General features: G+C 37.4%; 1 protein-coding gene across 11 annotated transcripts in view; it reads right to left on the bottom strand.

Moving 5' to 3' along the window:
- The window catches only part of SULF2 (sulfatase 2), a 167,594-nt gene that overhangs the window by 50,217 nt on the left and 99,405 nt on the right, over window positions 1-17,972 (bottom strand). For all 11 annotated transcript variants that reach the window (XM_054217960.1, XM_054217969.1, XM_054217963.1 and 8 more), the window contains 2 exons: window positions 16,090-16,337; window positions 10,300-10,539 (listed from right to left, as the gene is read on the bottom strand). In XM_054217960.1, coding sequence (XP_054073935.1) covers window positions 10,300-10,539; window positions 16,090-16,264 — 415 coding nt within the window. In that variant the 5' untranslated portion in view covers window positions 16,265-16,337. The remainder of the gene's footprint in view (window positions 1-10,299; window positions 10,540-16,089; window positions 16,338-17,972) is intronic.

Here is a 17,972-nt window from a genome sequence, read left to right as displayed (position 1 = left end):
TTAAAACAGTAATTCTTTTCCTAATACCTACCTAAAAATACTTAACACAACTAAAATGCAGCAACAAAGGATATCCACAAAACTTTGCATTAAATTGAAAACTAAGATAATTCAGAATGCATCAATAAAATGATGCAGGGGATCATTCATCCCTATTTACTCCATACGGACTGCCCAACATTGGGAGTTGGATATAACAGAATTTTTTTAGTTCTCAAACTAGAAACAGGAATGCAGTGGAAGTCAACAGAGATTCCTCAGTGTAAAATTGCCAGCAGATCAGATTTAGACACAGAATTTCAGTCTTTCATTCATTTTCCTTGATTTAGTAGCTCTGATTCTGACCGTAGTTAGTCACTTGTTTATACACAGTTCTGTTAACTACTGGCCACGATCACTTATCCATTCCACTAAAAACTTGTTTAACAATATGATCATAGCATTTATGCTCATTTTAAACAAAGTAAGAAGATGAAATCAAGAAAGGAATGCATGAGAGGAGTACTGGTAATAATTTCCTGACAGCGATGCGCTACATTCTCTTGGGAAGCAGTGAAAGATAAAGCTCTTGCTATCCGTAGAGCCAAGTCAGGCTATGCGCTAGAAAAATATACTCTGTGGAGCAATGTTAGCCTGGCTTCAGGGGGACATAATAACCTTTTCACCAGCGAGGAGATTATTGAGAAAACAAAGCCAGGGTCTTCATGGTGGTGCATGGTGGCAGGACAAGAAAGAACCAATATAGATTGAAAAAAGCGAGGTTCAGCCTGAATGTAAAGAAGAGCTTTTTCACAAAGAGAAGAGTTAGAGAGCGAAACAGGTTGCTCAGAAAGACTGTGCAATTCCAATCCTGGGTGTTTTTCAAGTCTAGATTGGATAAAACCTTCAGCAACACGGCCTGGGGCAGGCTTTGAGGAGGTGGGGGAAAAGAGACCTCCTGAGGTCCCCTCCAACCTGAATTAGCCAGTGATGCTATGATGGGCTAAGTGACTTATGAGGCCCATCTTCAGTTGAATATACACGATTCCAGGATTTTAGAATTTAGAAACAATGACTAGAATTTGTAAATATTCATGTTCTCATAATAAATCCCAAAGCTGAGAAAAAGTAGAATTCAGCTTTTTGTTACTCCTGGACAGTAAGCTCAATATTCATACCACACAGCCCTCCTCCTGGAGTCTTCTCTTCATACCCTTCATGCTACTGAGCTGTATCCACCTATTAGCACTCCATTAAATTGTACTTACCACCGTGACTGTGAAGTTAAACTCATGTTTTAAGCTATTAGCCCTCTACATTTAAACACGAATGTTGTGCATTAAGTACATTAAAGACATATTTAAAGCACTGTTTTTCTGTCATATTACAAGAGACAACTTTCCAGGTATTAACTTAGGTTTTGAGCTGCAAGTCTTAGTTACTCACAGGCATTTGTTTACCCCTCTAAAATCTTTTACTTCTGTATCCGATACCAGTTTTCCCCAGCTCAAAGTTGAACAATTAGCTACATTTGAGCAATCTCTCAGTTCTTCGATTGGGACAGGGGGGACATTTCTGATCTTTTATCTGCTGTATATCTAGAAAAATTACTTTCAGTACTTTTTGTCCTGTAAGAGGCAATCAGAGGAAAGCAGATGAGAAAGCACTCTCAGCATGGCTAAGTACACATGTAACAAGTCGTAAGACCAAAGGTCAAGTCAGCTTTGCATTCACATCATGGCCAAATATACTCTAACTGACAACGTACAATGGAATAACCCCAGTGAAATTAATGGATTTACAGCAGAAGTATGGGGGTTCCGAGATAACATCCTGTAATTTAGCATTAAATTTGGTTCCATGGGAAAGGTTTTTCAAGAGACATCAGTTCTCATCAGGTATCAAAATAACTGACCAGTTTTTCCAAAAATCAGTAACTCTTAAGTGCTGAAGTCACCTGAATAAAATGGTCCCAGCTGGCACCTTTGGTGACAACAGAAAATATGACACTACTGCAAAGATTAGAAGATAAGGCATTAGTATTAATGCCTTGGTAACTGCAGTAAATCTAATGAGTTGCACAAAATATACAGTGAGTTCCTAAATGTTAGGGTATTTTTAAGCAGGAAAAGAGGGGCTTAAGACCATATTTTGTTCTCAGATCCCTTTAGTTCCACCAGTTTCAGGATGCTAAGGAAGACTGGGCTCCAAATACATTTTTTACTATTTCTTTTCTTTTGTACATCTGCAACAGTCCTTGAAATGATGAATTCATTGAAGTAACTTAATCAGTTAGACTAAGGAGAGAAGTACAGGTGTACACACACACACTTTATTTTAGTCTATCGCACACAGTAGCCCAGTTTTTCTCTAACCTACGGTACAGCGATATCACAAAAAATTTTTATAGATCACATGTTCCATCCGCCACCACAGGGACATAAAAAGAGTAGTACTAAAGGCAAGGGCCTTTACATGCACAGCTCTTCTCTGTAACTGGAATAAAAATTATTGCTACAATTCATGAAACATAATAGTTGTAAAAAACATGTTGTACAGTGACTGGTAACCACTGCAGTAAGAATAGCCTACCGGCTTTCTTATTATGCCAGGCGACTAGTCTGATATCTAGCAGGACAAAGGCAACGCACAGCAATCTTTATGACACCTTTGTTCCTCTTCCTGAATTTGCATTGCACATTTCTCAGTTGTGGCCAAGGACCAGTGCCAAGATCTATTTAATGAACCAGGGGAATTGGCTGAAGGGGAGCAGATGAAGCCAAATAAAACAAAAGGGCTCAAACCAAATATTTTGAAATGGTCAACAAGGAATCAAACAGAAGAATGCTGATGGTGAGCCAAGTCCTGCTTGTCTTTCTCAGGTGAGCAAATTCCCAGTGGAGTTGGGGCCAAAGCCCCCTTTCACTAATGTCTATGGCACAGATTACAAAAGTTTAAGCAGAACTAAAATTATAAGACATACATATCTTTCTGAACGTCCCTCTCACACACAAATACTCCAAAAGTTAAACGAAAAAAATCTAGAAATGGCAATCTTCATATCATCAACCTTTATTACAATTCAGGACAAGATGACTTCATGTACCGCAAGAGCATATTTTCCTATATGGGCAGCAGAAGAGAATGGAGGGGCGCTGGCTGGCTCCCTGCTGTAGAGCACTACTCTACAACACAGCTCGCTATCGCAAGTCAGCCTTGGTGGCCAATTCTGACCATTCATATTTTCCACAAAACCTTTCCCAATGTCAAAACCACCACAACAGTGAGACATTTTATTAAAAATTTACCATGGGTAATCACTCCCCTTTTTTATGCATCATGGTCACAGAAGAATCTTAACCTTTAGATTTATCCTGCTCTCATCACATGAAACATTTCCTCCTCCACACATAAAAATCAAAAACCTCCCCAGCAGTGGACTGTTAGACCATTTTTAATAATAAGCAGTCTAAGCAAAAGCTTATCTAGCTTAACACCGAATCTTTACTAAAACACCAAAGTCTGCACCATGCTGTTTGAGACAACTCCAAAAGAATTTCATTTTGAGTCATTTTGTCTATAGGATTTGAGGAAAACCCGATTGCCAGCTTTCAGGGAGCTAGTGAGATATGCTGTGCAAGAAGAAATATTTGCTGTACTTTAACAAAGCTGTTTTTTTCCACCTAGCAATAAACTTGGAGGAACACTACTAACAGCATTAGTTCATAAATAAAGCCAATAAAATCTTACTGAATCCAATTGGGAGAAAAGTCCAGCCCTGGTTCAATACAACCACAGAATTCTTTTCAACAAGATATTCACTGAAAGAGAAGAAATCTAGGTTCTACAGTTTATTATCTGCTTGCCTACCTTTTACTTTTGACAAAAAAATATATTTGACACTCTTTTTTTTGTAAACAACTAGTCACTTCTTACAGTCCTGAAATGCATCCATCTCAAAAACATACATAGTCCTCCCACGGATAGAGGGATGGGAAGTGCTACTATCTCTAACTTGGCAGACAAGACAGAGGTCTCAGGGCAGAACTCGTGCTACTAAAACACACAAAAAGACACGAGGATGTTCCAATTCAAAGGCAATTCAACTTACAGAAACTGGAATTAGAATCTACCTGCAACGTTTACACTGTAGGCACTGGTGAGTCTTTGAAATCACCACCGTTCTCCCACGCACTTTATTAAAGCTGGCATTCAGCTTATTGTTCTGGCTTTGAACTTCCGTATCACTAAGCTTTTCCAGCGCCCACTAAATTGTGTATCACTGCTGCACAGGGCAAGTATGTATCCATGCGGGCCACATGGAACACTCACACCTTTGGGCATATAGGAAAGACAACTTAGGAAAACTGTATTCAGTAAATTACATTACTAAATTAAATTTGATGATTTTGAAAGACTTCTGCAAAAAACCCCAGCATTCTAGAAAAGCAAAGCAAAAACAATGCAAGAAGATACCACAAGGACTTAAATTGCTAGCTGGATAAAACAAAAGATCTTAAATTGGAGTGAGACGGAGGGAATCAATTTCTCCTTTTTGGCTGATGAGCTACCTAATATTGAACACGAATAGCACTGGAAGATTCAAAACTTAAGAAGCCAATAGGTTCTTTTACTTCGTAAGTACTGGCACCCTAGAAGATCTAAACTAACAAAGATTTTAAAAATATTTTCACAATGTGCAAATGTACTGTTTAACTTTTAGCTGTTTTGACTGCTATGAAATGATAATCCTATTTCTGAAGAAATATGAAGATACGAATTACTTCTTGCTTGAAATGATAAATCAGTACGACAAAGCCATTACACTTTAAATGCTAGAATTGGCATCCCATCAGAAGAGTATATTATAGCAGGGGGAAAGAAAACGATGAGGTGTTTCTCACAACCCACAACATTTTATGTTGAAAACAGATAGATTTCGGGGGAGAAATAAGTGAGAGAGCATGAAGGAAACACAATATGACTGGAAATAAGGGAACCACAGACTTATTTCTGTAGTCGTGGATGCCTTCACCTCAGGCTCCTGGGAAGGTCTGACCGGATTTTACTCAGTGAGTTATTCACAGAAGTGCATCTAGTCCTCTCTTCAGGATAGTTAAAACGCGCATTAAATAACGTAAAACTACCTGCAGAAGACAGGTGATGAAACAGTAGCTGTACAGGTGAGTTTCACTTTTACAACCTCTGCGTAATCCTCAGGAGACCACAGCTCTACTTACTGTGTTCTCATTTTAAGTTAGCATACATTATAATATGTTTAAAGTGAATTACTGATGATTAGAACTCAATTTATAGAAACAGAGGGAAAAGATACATACGTGTTTGATCTGAAACCAACTTATAGTATAGAACTGAAGTTAGAACCGCGGGAGAAAAAAAAAAAAAGTCTTTAATCCACATGAGGAAGGAAATCTAGAACTGCCTTTTGTTTGAAAACGTGATTCTCCAGAATATTTGCAGGATATGCCAGTTCAATAATTCACTGTCATGGACCAAGTCTGCCAGAAGTAGTAACATGAAGGGGGGATTTGGGCTATACATCATCTTCTATTCTTACATCCTTTCCAGCACAAATCCTTGTTTCCTTTTACAATAACAGCTATCACGATATAGCCACTATGCTGAATCTTTCTTTCACACCATTTTCAAATCTAATGGTCTCAAACCATATAACAGATACAATCTGACAGACCTTGCTAAGATAATATTTCTATATAGCGAGGAAAAGATCTAAGGAAACCAATTTACCTTCAAGATAAATAATTCAGAAACCTGATATCCAGTTTTGAAAAGTTACCTGGATGTCTTGGAGGTGAATACCATAACGCTTCAGTTCCTAATTGCGCAAATCACTTCTGAAAATTAAGTCTGACTCCTAAATTGCTTGGGTATTATTTTTAAAAATGGCCTTCAGTTCTTCATCAGCTGCAAAAGCTATCTGTCCTGCATATAGGATGTTACTCTGACTTGGAAAATCTGTTTTCTTTATATGCACGTAACCTGACAGAAGAGCGCAGCACAGCAGAGTGGCCTGGGCACCGGAGCGTGCATCAAAATTCAACACGTCTCTTCTAATGCTGCTCTTCACCTGCATGGGACCTTGTAGAAAGTACTTCTCTATTCTGTTTGTACTTCTGTCTATCCTTTGACTCTTTAGGTCACCAATAATTCCCTACCAAGCAATTCTACATAGAGATTGACTTCAGTTAAGTTTTAAGTATTTCTGTAATCAAAACCAGCAACTATTGTGGACAGCAAATTCTACAGCAGGAAACTAATAATCTAAGAACTTTTCTCCTGGCATGTATGTAGATATTAAAACCTGGTCACATATTTTTCAGGTTCGTTCCTCCTTTAATAAACATTTACCAATAGCGTTTCCCCTCTTTCTTACAATTTATAATGTTAAAATCACTTCAAAATGTCAAAGGCTCAGACAGTGAAGTGGAAAAATAATTATTTGAATGCAGTCAGCCACCGTATCTTCTTAGTCTAATATTAATGGGAGGAAATGGAAGATTGTCACTGAATTTTAATGAATTCATTAGTTAATTATTGTAAAGCCCCGTGAAAGTGCTAAGAATGATTATTACTTTTATTCCCAAGAAATTTTTTATAATGGCAGAGATGGACCTCCCACAATGACTTTTCTCTAGGTTCAAAATAGACGACTGCTACAAAATGGCATTTATTAATTCCTTGCATAATTTAAATATGGACTTATCATCAGAGTGAGATACTGACATATCACCATACAAGTAGCAGCTTTTTCCTTAGTTAATAGGTCCATTTAACTGCATAGGGTTAGCTGTACTGTAGGGTACTGCTCAACAGGAACAAGGATGGTAAGTTAGCCAAAATGTGTGCTGCCTTTGCTGCATACTGAGCCACATTAAGCCCTAACATAAATGAACAGAACTCTCTCAGAAAATTCACTGAAGCAAAAGTGTCCTTCTGCCAGGCTGAATTTGGCCCACCATCCCTAATTCTGTTGAATTTAATAAGATAAACATGTCTTTTCATTTCCTGACTGCAGATAAGGCTGACAAAATATTCTGGAATCGGTCACCAATTTTCAGACCTAATCATTCAGCCAGCCAGGCAAATGGAAACGAGAAGCTTTTCTCATTAAGTAATGTCTAAGGGGAAGTTTAAATCTGTATTCCAGTAAAACATCTTGGTATTTGCTGCTGCAGGACCCAAGCATGCAACAATGCATTGTGCATTTTAAAAGCTGTCTCGCAGAAAGAGATGTGTATGTTCACGGAAAACAGAACATTTTCTCTGTAAATGTTTACACAGGAACCTTTGGCAGAGAAATTCCCTGACATTCAGAAATGTTTGTCACAGGATCTCTTTGTTTCTTTCCCATTCTAATCATCTCCTGCTCAAAGTTGAAAGTACTACTGTCCACTACTTTAAATTAGTAATGATTCAGATGTCTTTCACTGACTTTTCTGAAGATTAATTCATTAATTGACTTGGTTTCTTTACATAAATTGTCCTTCTTGCCCAATTTCCCACAATATGTAATAGGACAATGATGTCAGAAGCTCTGCAAAATCAGACCGATTTCTTAATATACTGAGACTGGGAACTTGTCTACGTGTAGTGGCTGTGTAACAAGAACACAGCCTTTCAGTTGCTATTCACGACACCGGCATTTTTTAGATTGTGAGACAGGTTAATGCAGAGGAAGACATACCTGTAACACCTACTGCCTCAGTGGCTTCCATTGTAGAAGGAAAACCCATCCTTTGCATTGTCATGATATTTATTTTGATTGATCCACATAAAGTGACACTGAGCCCGATGCATGATGGTCAAAATCCTGGCTATTAAAGCCAAAGACAGAACTTCCCTTCAGCTCAGCCTCTTCCTTTCACCTCTATTCTGCCAAGTCTAGTGCCTAACAAAGTTGGTCAAACTTTTTAAAGTGCCATAGTTGGGAAATATAAAACTGATGACCAAGGCTGAAAGTGAGAAACAGTTATATGGAAGTTGCACCTTTACCACCTGCTCTCATATTTTTTACTTGCAACTTGTGCAGGAGAAACCTGAGCCATGCTGCTCCCACCAGCACATTGCCCAAAGGTGTCAGCAGCAGCACGCGTCTGTACAGTCCAAGCCACAAATGCCACCACCACAGGGAAAATCCTACAATGCAGGAAGAACGGTCCCCAGCAGAATCGTCTTTTGTAACAGAACAAAACACATGGAGATCACAATGAATAGAGAGAAGAGGGCAAGGAGATGTGAAACAACTAGCAGAAAAGAAAAACAGAGGGAAGGTTAAGTGGGGTAGGAGAGTACAATTTCTTCCTTCAAGTTTAGAGAAGAGAGAGAAGAGAAACACAGGGACAAGGCCCGTCTTATGAATTAAGAAAAAAATATCAAACTCCCTTCCAAAATTTGTCCCTTTTTCTCTTCAAGGTTGTGAACTAAAATATAAAATCAAGCCTCAAAAGGCTTTATTTCTCATTTTCTCATGGCCTCTTTTTCTTCTCCTTCTTCAAAAAAAAAAAAAAAAAAAAGGGATCAAGAAGCTAAACTGTATGATTGCAGGGCGAACCAGTACTACCACAGACTGCAGTCATGTTCAAGGACGAATCCCCATTTCAGAGAAACATAATGTCCAAAATACTCTCCTTAGCAGGTCACTTTGGAAACTTGAGAAACTGAGATCTAAAGTACAATTTCCTGCTCTTTCTGATAAAAAAGGTAAATCAGGTAAATCTGATCAGGTCGGGGGGGGGGGGGGGGTGGAGAGAAAGGTAAAAAAATACCTTCTTACTCCAACACCTTCTTATCCTTCACAGTGAACAACAAGACTTTAACCAGAGATCAGAAATGAACACCAGCCTCCAGTAATGGAAATTCCCATTTAAATTTATCTAATAACGTATCACATTTAACTACATGAATGCGGATCTCATTTACACCTAAAGATTACTTTGTTACTTGTAAAAGTACTATTTCTGTGCATTCCAATAAATTAAGTTTGCAAATTGAGTGGCAGACTGAAAATGTGATACAGATTCATTAAGATCTTTGGTCTAAATTTAAACCATAATGTAAAAATATAAGACATATGAATACGAGGATGCTTGCAATAGCTGTGCAAGTTAGTAGAAAGTGCAGGTGCTTGAAATATAGTCACTAAATATAAAAATTATTATAACAGACAAACATCAGTAAACACAAAACAAGTAATCTACGAAGAATAAAACATTAACCTTGGGGTGGTAGTCATACGATCACTGGTATTAGTGCCAGGAACGATAAATGGAGGGAAACAGCAACCAATTAATAAGGCATGGGCACTTCCCCTAATTTATTTCTTTCCAGATTAATTCAGGTCTTTATTTTAGAAAAACAAAACGAGGAAATTACCTATTTGTTTTAAGATGAAGACTTTGCAGCAATGACATGTAAAACTCACGTGAATAGTGAAAGAAAATAATGATCTTGTTACAATTATTATTCAAGATTTATACTAGTTTCTGGACGCCTCAAATACTATAAATTCAAAGAACAAATGTATACTATCGATAACAACTATACTACTATACCATAGTATACGTACTACAAATAACACAAATAGAACCAGGCTTATGCCTGTTTCTCATCATGACAAGAGGCAAGAAACGTGACAAAACCACTGTATCAGGCAAGGACCTTAAATCTCATGTCCGGAGAATGCAAGAAGGAAATAGGGGTGAAATACATGCTACATATTTTCTGAAATCCTTTCTGAAGGATCTTTGCTCCTACAAAGCACTGCATGCAAAGACTACATGCAAATTTTCTCAGGATTACATTTGATCTTTCCAATTATTCCTCAGTCGTAATTTATCCTAAACATCTTTCTGGGAATGGAAGTCTGGAGAAACCAATCAAGGTGACATCTCTGCCCCAAAGCACAGAAGGAGCAGTCCCTTCTCATGTATTCTTAGTTTGATTAATTTATCTGTTTTATGAAAAATTCAAATGACTAATTCCTTTCCATAGAATCTTTCTTGTCTGTTCTTCAGGTAATTGCAGGGCATATTCTACATGTGCTATGCCCTTGGTTCAAGCATGCACATTATTTTATCCTTCCCAGCTTATGAAAAAAGTCTTTGTCTTTTGTTGTTGTTTATTTTGTTTTTTAAATTTCCTCAAGTACATGCATAACGGGAGCTCTGGCATTCTGCACTGCTTCAGTCCAGTATGAGAACAAATGACAATATTATATACATTAGCCTCTGTACTAGTAAGTTTAAGGAAGCTTTCAGATGGAGCCAGACTTGATCTTACCTGTCCTGTATCCTGTGTTGTTGAGGTACACTGCAAATGTACGTATTTCATGCTGAGCTTGCCAGGATGGAGAAGAACAGTTCTCATTGTTAGTGTAAGTGTTGTGGTTGTGGACGTACTTCCCCGTAAGAATAGAGGAGCGAGATGGGCAGCACATAGGTGTTGTCACAAAGGCATTGATGAAATGAGCACCTCCGTGTTCCATGATCCGCCTTGTTTTATTCATCACTTGCATAGAACCTGGAAGAAGAAAACCATCTCAGAATTATTTCATTGTTTCAGTCACATAAGCTAACTAAGAGCTCACATGTTACAACAGAGACCAGAATGAAGCACAGGCAGTAAGGGCACTGCAATCTCATAGTGAAGCCAAATCCAAAGAGATTATTCTCTCCCCTCTAGCAAAGTTCTCGAATTGTTTTAAGAAGGACCAAATACTGCAGTCCTAAGTTAAGATTTGACACAAACCTGTTGACGTAGATCATAATGGTTTTTTTAATTTCTCTCTCTCTAAGCTCAAGATTTACCCCTGTAACTATCTGCACTGTCTGTGCAGCCTTTTTGGAGCCACTAGTACTGTTCCAGTAGCTCACTTTGTGCAGCAACCATGATCAAAGTTTGCATGCTCCTTAAGTATTATTTAATCCTTGGTTTCAGAAGATAACTGATGCACTGCCTTTTGTACCAACCTTCTGCAAAAGGCTGAGGATTGTAATCACAGAATCACAAAAGCATTGAGGTTGAATGAACACCTGGAGATTATTTAGTCCAAAGTCCTGCTCAAGCAGGGTCTGCTAGAGTTAGTTGTTCTGTAGATAGAATGTTCTTTTCCCTAATGTGAAGTATTAGCAGGTATTGATTTCGGTAGCTTTCACCGAAACGAAGTAAAGCCCTCATAATTTCCATAACCAGCCCACTGAGTCCTTTCTTTCTATCTATCCATCCACTTGATTCATTTTTATAACAGTGTTACCTAAAAGTCTCTAAATTTTCTTAGGCTTGGTTCTGCACTATCAGATTTTTAGATGACTACCTGGGACAGATAACACCACGCAGTTTATAGCCATCATCTAAAACCAACCAAGCAAGTTTAGCTGGCAGGGACTTGAATGAATTAGAGTAACGGGAGTAAAAGTCTTTTTGCCAACAATTACCAAAAGCCACACTGCTGCCAAATGGCTGTTCTGTTTCCTATTTAAGAGAAGGCTTTGGACAAAGACTGGATCTTTATCCTAAACATCCACCTAACTAAATCTGGATACATATCACAGTTCTTTCCACACGCAGAGACACCAAGGATGAGAAGAAAAGACATTTAGTTTCCCTCATCTATCGGTGCCTGATAGTTAAAACTGCATCAGAGTGAGTTATACTTGACCTAGGAAGAATTTCCATTTTCCAAATAACTTGTAATGATATCTGTCATCAGCATGACCTTGCAAAGGAAAGCAATCCTTTCCATCACCAATCCTCCCTTCTTGTTACGAGCAAGGAAAGCCAATAGACAACATGGAGATGAAGATATGGGTTCATGCTGGAGTAGGGTTGGGGCTAACTTACCCAAGGTTGAGTTGAATTAATAGTTCAGCTTTAATCAATACATCCTGCAACCACCTGGCACAAATTGTATATAGTTTCTGTCAATAATGGGTTTAGGTTTCTTCTAAGCTCTTTAGGCAGAGATTTCATTATGAAATTGCAACTGTAAGTCGGTTTGATACAGGGCACATTGATATAACCAGGAGTCAAAACCTAGAGGGAAAATGGTCATAAGCCACATATGAAATCTGACTCTCTGGCACCATGAAGGAAGGTTCATTGCTACTGTAGGTCATTTCACCTAAAAAATGCCATGGTATTAGTTCTCTTGAGATCATTTTGTTGGAGCGAATATTAAAAAGTTTTAAAAAAAATGTTTCTGCATTTCTCAGGTTGGAGACCCCCCCTGTCACATCACTTTGTGACAAGAACCAAGGCAGGTTACTGCACTCCCCCCTTTAGAACTTGATAAAATTCACATATTAAAAAGAAATTTCTGAAGAAATCAAGACTTTTTGCTTCCGTAACCGTGGGATAAGCATTAGCACTCAAAGGCACTAACACCACAGTTAACAATTATAACAGTCAATTATACATTATGTGAGCCTGAAAACTGCATCCGTTTCCTCTGTTGTCTTATGAGCCAGCCCAAGCATAAATAGGCAGAACGAAAGAATGTTTTGTCATCCCAATATTAAAATACAATTTAACAACTCCTTTAAATGACAGAGGCATCTGTGCATAAATAACAGTACACGTTAAGACTCCCCTTGGGGACAGTAACCTCCTTTAATAAAACTGCTGTAATGACAAGGGCCTATATATCAACAGTCTTTAATACAAAAACATATGATCTAATCTGCTTCCCCAGCTTGAGAACTAATACAGAGTGACAGATCACTGGAAGGTAAAAATCCAGCATACTCTTCTGTACAATCTTAAATAGGCCAGCTTTAAATATTTTAAACAGCATTAAGCCAGCCAACCAAAACTTCAGCTTGCCTCCAATACAAACACAGAATTGTGAGAAAAAGTAGAAACTGATCTTTCTGTGGCAGAAGATTAGTTATGTGTTAATCAGCAACTAGAACCTCATCAAATCACCTTTTGAGTTGGAAAACCTTCTGGGGTTTCATTAGTGAATGTACCAAGGGTAGTCATGCTTTGAAGTGTCAATATTTAATTCAGAAAACGTTCTGCTACTTGTCTAAAATGCCTGATAATAAATAAAAATGATTTAGTTCAAGCTATTTAAAAAAAATTATCCGTTGGACTACTGTTAAAATACAAAAAGTTCAATCAATTTGATGCATTCAAGCTGCTTACTAAACAAAATGAAGCAAAACCTAGGTTGAAAATCCACTTGAAATTTGCGTGGTATCCAAAACTTTGCTTAGTCTGTCTTCACAGTTCACTTTAGGGACAAGGCTGATATTTTAACTAATATTAATGGTGAAAATATACCAGTTGTTTACAAAATAATATTGATTTTCTCATTAGTTGTGTTTTGTTGTCAGAGGTCATAATTTACAAGAGTTTTTGGGAGCTCCAGCTGTTGAAGAACTTGTATTAAGGCCCAAGTGACTTAGTCTACTCTGAAGCACAATTTACACAGCAGTATCCACACGCAGGTAAGTTAACCGAACCCCAGAATGTTAATTAACTGTCCCCTAAAGCCTTCTATTTTTATCCTATTTGAAACTCATTAGGCACCCTTTTCACATCTTCATTTCCTTTTTTTTCCCCTCATATTTAATTGTAACGAAGCTCTAAGGCCCTAATCTCCATGTATGATACTAACAAAAATTATCTTCCACGCCACTTCTGTAGTTTTTCAGAGGAAGTTGTGGGAACATACAAATCACCTTGCACTCAGATTTCTCTAACATGGCTGAAGTATCTTCTAAATAATCAGATCTTTCTCCAACTATGAACTAATGAAATAAGCTGGTTTGTTAAACCACAGCAATATGGTAGGAAAACCTAATTAAACTGGAGATGCTGAGTCCATCACACAGGGGACATCAGCATTATACTAACTTGGACTTAAATGGCTCTAATGGGGGAAAAAAAAAGTCTTTCTTTCTAATTAATTCTTTCTCCTTATCAATATAGTCCTCTTCTTTATATTCTGCTTGTCAGTACAACTCTTTTGATTAGACAGTCAACTGAGTGTGTATGTTTCAGTAGTTCTTGGTGTTCTCATTTGTCTCCTCCCATTTGTATCCATTACAATTTACACTCGTTCTCCTTTGACCTGGATATTCTGCAACCTTTTCATCAGCCCCTCATCAGTCTTTCCTTTTTTCAATACAAGGCTGAGGTTTGGTCTCCCAAGTGAAACTCATGATTAACAGTAGTGCAAATTAAAAAAAAAAAAAAAAAGTTTTATTCCTTTTCTGAAATGATGCCATTGTCTTTCTGGTAAACTCTACCTGCTACTGGTACATTGTTAAATCTATCTTAAATTAGATAAAGGAAAGGCTGTTAAGAGCACCTGAGATTGTATTGTCTTCCCTTTTGCCTCAGAAGTAGCCACAAAAAAAAAAAACAACAATGAAAGCTACAACTGCCATCAGTTAAGAATATTCTTAGAAGCAGATGAAATCTTACTTATGCACAGCTTTGTCCACACTTTCATAGCTTCCAAGTTTTCCTTAGCTTGTATTTTTAATTCACATCTTGTTTTCATCTTTCTTAAATGCATTAACCACAATCCCCACAAATGGCAATTTTGATTAACTTGGACAGCTCACCAGACAATAGACAAGAATAAAAATTAATTCAAACAAATATTGGGTCTCACAGAGCCATTAGCAGCAAATGACAAATATCAAATCTCGGCTTCATCAAATGGATTTTCCTTAGTTAGATCCTAATTTGTGTGGACACATGCCCATTATGCTTGAAATTGGAAAGCATCAGATTATCAGAGAAGAGAAATATACTGCCCAAAGGACTTAGACAATTGCATCAGAAACAAGCAAGCCAGCATAAAACAGAAGATGATAAATTTTTTAGGACCACCTTCTGAGCCTGCAAGATAACGTACTTAGGTTCTTTTGGATATACATTATTGAAACTGCTTTATTTGTGATCCAAATAACCATTTTAAAAAAAGAAAAAAGTGACAACAGCACCAACTCTTCTGATCCTACTAATTTAAATACATTGTATTTAGCGGGGTTACTGCCATAGCAGGCTTTCTTGCCACATCCGAGAAGAACGTGACACCCGTGATCCTGCAAACATGCAGTAATACTGATAAAAAGGAAGTATCTGTAAGAATACTGACATGTTGCTGTGATTAACTTTTCAGCTAGATGAGTAAGTGTATAAGTAATACAAGTTCATTAACTTTATTATTGCGTTCTTTTTCTTCTGTGAGGTCTGTTTTCCAATTTTTCCCATTCATTCTAGAAATTTGATGCAGTAACTGTCAAAAAACCCCACCAGACCACACATATACAACCTCTCATCTTTCAGATGATCCAGGCTTTATACTCACTTAAAAGCATATTTCTAATGCAAAATTATTAATGTAAACTGGTTCTTGTTAATCACTTCTCCTAACTACAGACATTTGGTAAATATAAGCTTGTGCAGGTAACAGAACAAAACCCAGACTCCGTCAGTTAATTCATTATTCCAAATCATTAGGCAAAGCGTGTGTTTAATCTTCATCTCCTTTCTTCAACAATTAACATAGCGTTGAATAACACGGTAGAACCTTTTCATACTAAGTGATTTTGGTCAGTAATTAACTACGCATCTAAACGGACAACACCAGGAATAGTATGACTATGTTAGGTAACGTTTAAGTAATTAAAATTAAAATTGTACATGTAATGAATGTCTGCAATTACAGGAAAAAATTTGGGTAATTACATGGTGCAATAATCAGTTATGAATTTAAACCTACTGCTTTGGCACGTAGCTTCCCAGGTTATACTTGCAATTGCCAGGAGCATAGTTTAGGGGTGTAGATGAAGACAGATAGGCAGGAATCTCATGTTTCCACAGAAACAGGAAGTTTGATATTTTAAGTTGAGACTGACTTTTGCTGTCCTTGAATTGCATGCAGACAGAAAGTATTTTCTACAGAAAGGCAGGTTTAAACTTTTGCTACTTGTTCTTCCTATCATTTTTCACACTGGAAAAAAGATAATTATTTTGAACGCAACCATCAAGCTTCAAGGAAAAGCAGTGCCATACTCGTTAGCTAAAATTCTCTTTATGTTGGGCTCTTACCAAGTTCTACATCCTGATCATCAGTAAGAACAAGGATGATGTTTGGGCGGATGTTTCTACGGTCTCTTTGAAATCTTCCCTTCAGACGCTGATTTAACAGGAAAGCTGAACTTCCATCCAACAATGATAAAACCGCCATCACGAATAATCCAAGGACAATACTATGCTGTGCCATATTGTGCTGATTTAGTGTTCTCTCTGAACAAGGTGAGTTAATGGCTTCTCTTTCTTTTTTGTTTGCAGGTCGCCTGTAAGGGAGAGGGAAACAAGTATTTATTTGTACCTTGACCCCTCTGCCCCACCAAGGAACAGCAAGGTTCTCTCCAAAGAAGTAAAAAGCAATATACTTGAAATAATTTAACTCCTGAGAAAAAAAAACAAACACAAAACAACAACAAAGCAACTGAATGTTTTTCTAGTGCTAGCTAGAAGCAGAAACATGAAAAATTCACAGTTCATAAGCTGTTACCAACGGAGGCAATGAAGCCTCAGCCCATGCCCAAATTCGGCAGCAAGTTCAAGGATTTAGCAGGTCATCAGACTCTTACTTTTGCTTTGATACATATAGAAGTCTTCTTCCTTAAGGTTCTGTGATGTTTTGAGATGGCATTTTTGTTTACTGCATCAAAAATGCAGACGTTGAAGGAAAAAAACCCTCTTCTATGAATATTTTTAAACAGGACAGTGGTAAAATTTACTGAGTTAACAACACATTTACAAATTCATAGAGGATTCTCAGATAGAAGACTTGTTATACATTGATTTATCTTACACATTTCATTAGAGAGCAGAGCTGCCCAGATCTTGGAACTATGGTATGATACTGTTTGAAGTCTACTACAGCTTTGATGTCGGTGTGATATCCCTTCAGCATTCGTGTTGGTTTCCAAGATTTATTCTTTTTTAAAAATAGCATTATTATTAACGAACATGTTTGAAGGCCCACTACTGCAGAAGTTTGGGAATGGATGCATAAAAATGATTTGCGCTGCCTATGACTTCTCACCATCATAAAATACAATGTCCCAAAATTGACTTGTTTGCAAAACAGAGCACGTCTAACTGGTACTGCTACTGTTAATGAGCCAATAAAAAATTCTTAGCAATTCCTACAAGGAAATTCCCAATGAATGCTGAAGAATTTTTGAAATCACAGTTTTGCTCAGTGATCTTCTGGTATAAAGGGATTTTCTCTTGCTTTCAGAAATCAAAATAACAGTATGAAACTGTACTGAAAATATAAAGTACTAACTATTTCATCAGATACAGTGATCAATGAGTCAGTTTTTGATTAATTCCCTACTTGCTGCCTGCCTTTTCCTGGACTGGTGCCAACGATCTCTTGTAATGCAGTGAAAAATCAATTAAAAATGACACAAGGGAGACTATCTGCTTTTTGTGAAGACCAGAAACGTCTGTGTAGAAAGAACGCAGCACAATGTGTTTTACCCAAAGAAATACATTGGCTATTCTGTCCCTAAAGCCACTTGGGAAAACAGTTTTTCCTCCAGCAGATTATTTCATAGCCACATTATTACTTCATCTCTGTCGGTGTCTGTTCTTTGAGATAAACTTTGATTAAGAAAGTTCTCATGCAATAGCAAAACCACTGGTCTGAAAAATTATACTCAGCTTCTATGCTTATTTAAAAAATGCATATTGAATTTTCATATAAGTCAACAGATACATAGCTATAGTATGATGCAATATTTATTAAGGCTGCTTTCCAAAAATGTATACTAATAGGGTTTTAAGGAATTGAAAGATCCTTCTTTCTTGCTAGTCTCTCCAGCGAGTTTCACAGGCAGGTGAAATTAACTTTTTTCATTAAAACTAAAAATTGATTTTAAATATCCTAGCACTTGTTCCAATGGGCAGGGAAA

The sequence above is a fragment of the Rissa tridactyla genome, chromosome 12, assembly GCF_028500815.1.
Source record: "Rissa tridactyla isolate bRisTri1 chromosome 12, bRisTri1.patW.cur.20221130, whole genome shotgun sequence".
In the NCBI taxonomy this organism is placed as follows: Eukaryota; Metazoa; Chordata; class Aves; order Charadriiformes; family Laridae; genus Rissa; species Rissa tridactyla.
This window is presented reverse-complemented; position numbering and strand designations above follow the sequence as displayed.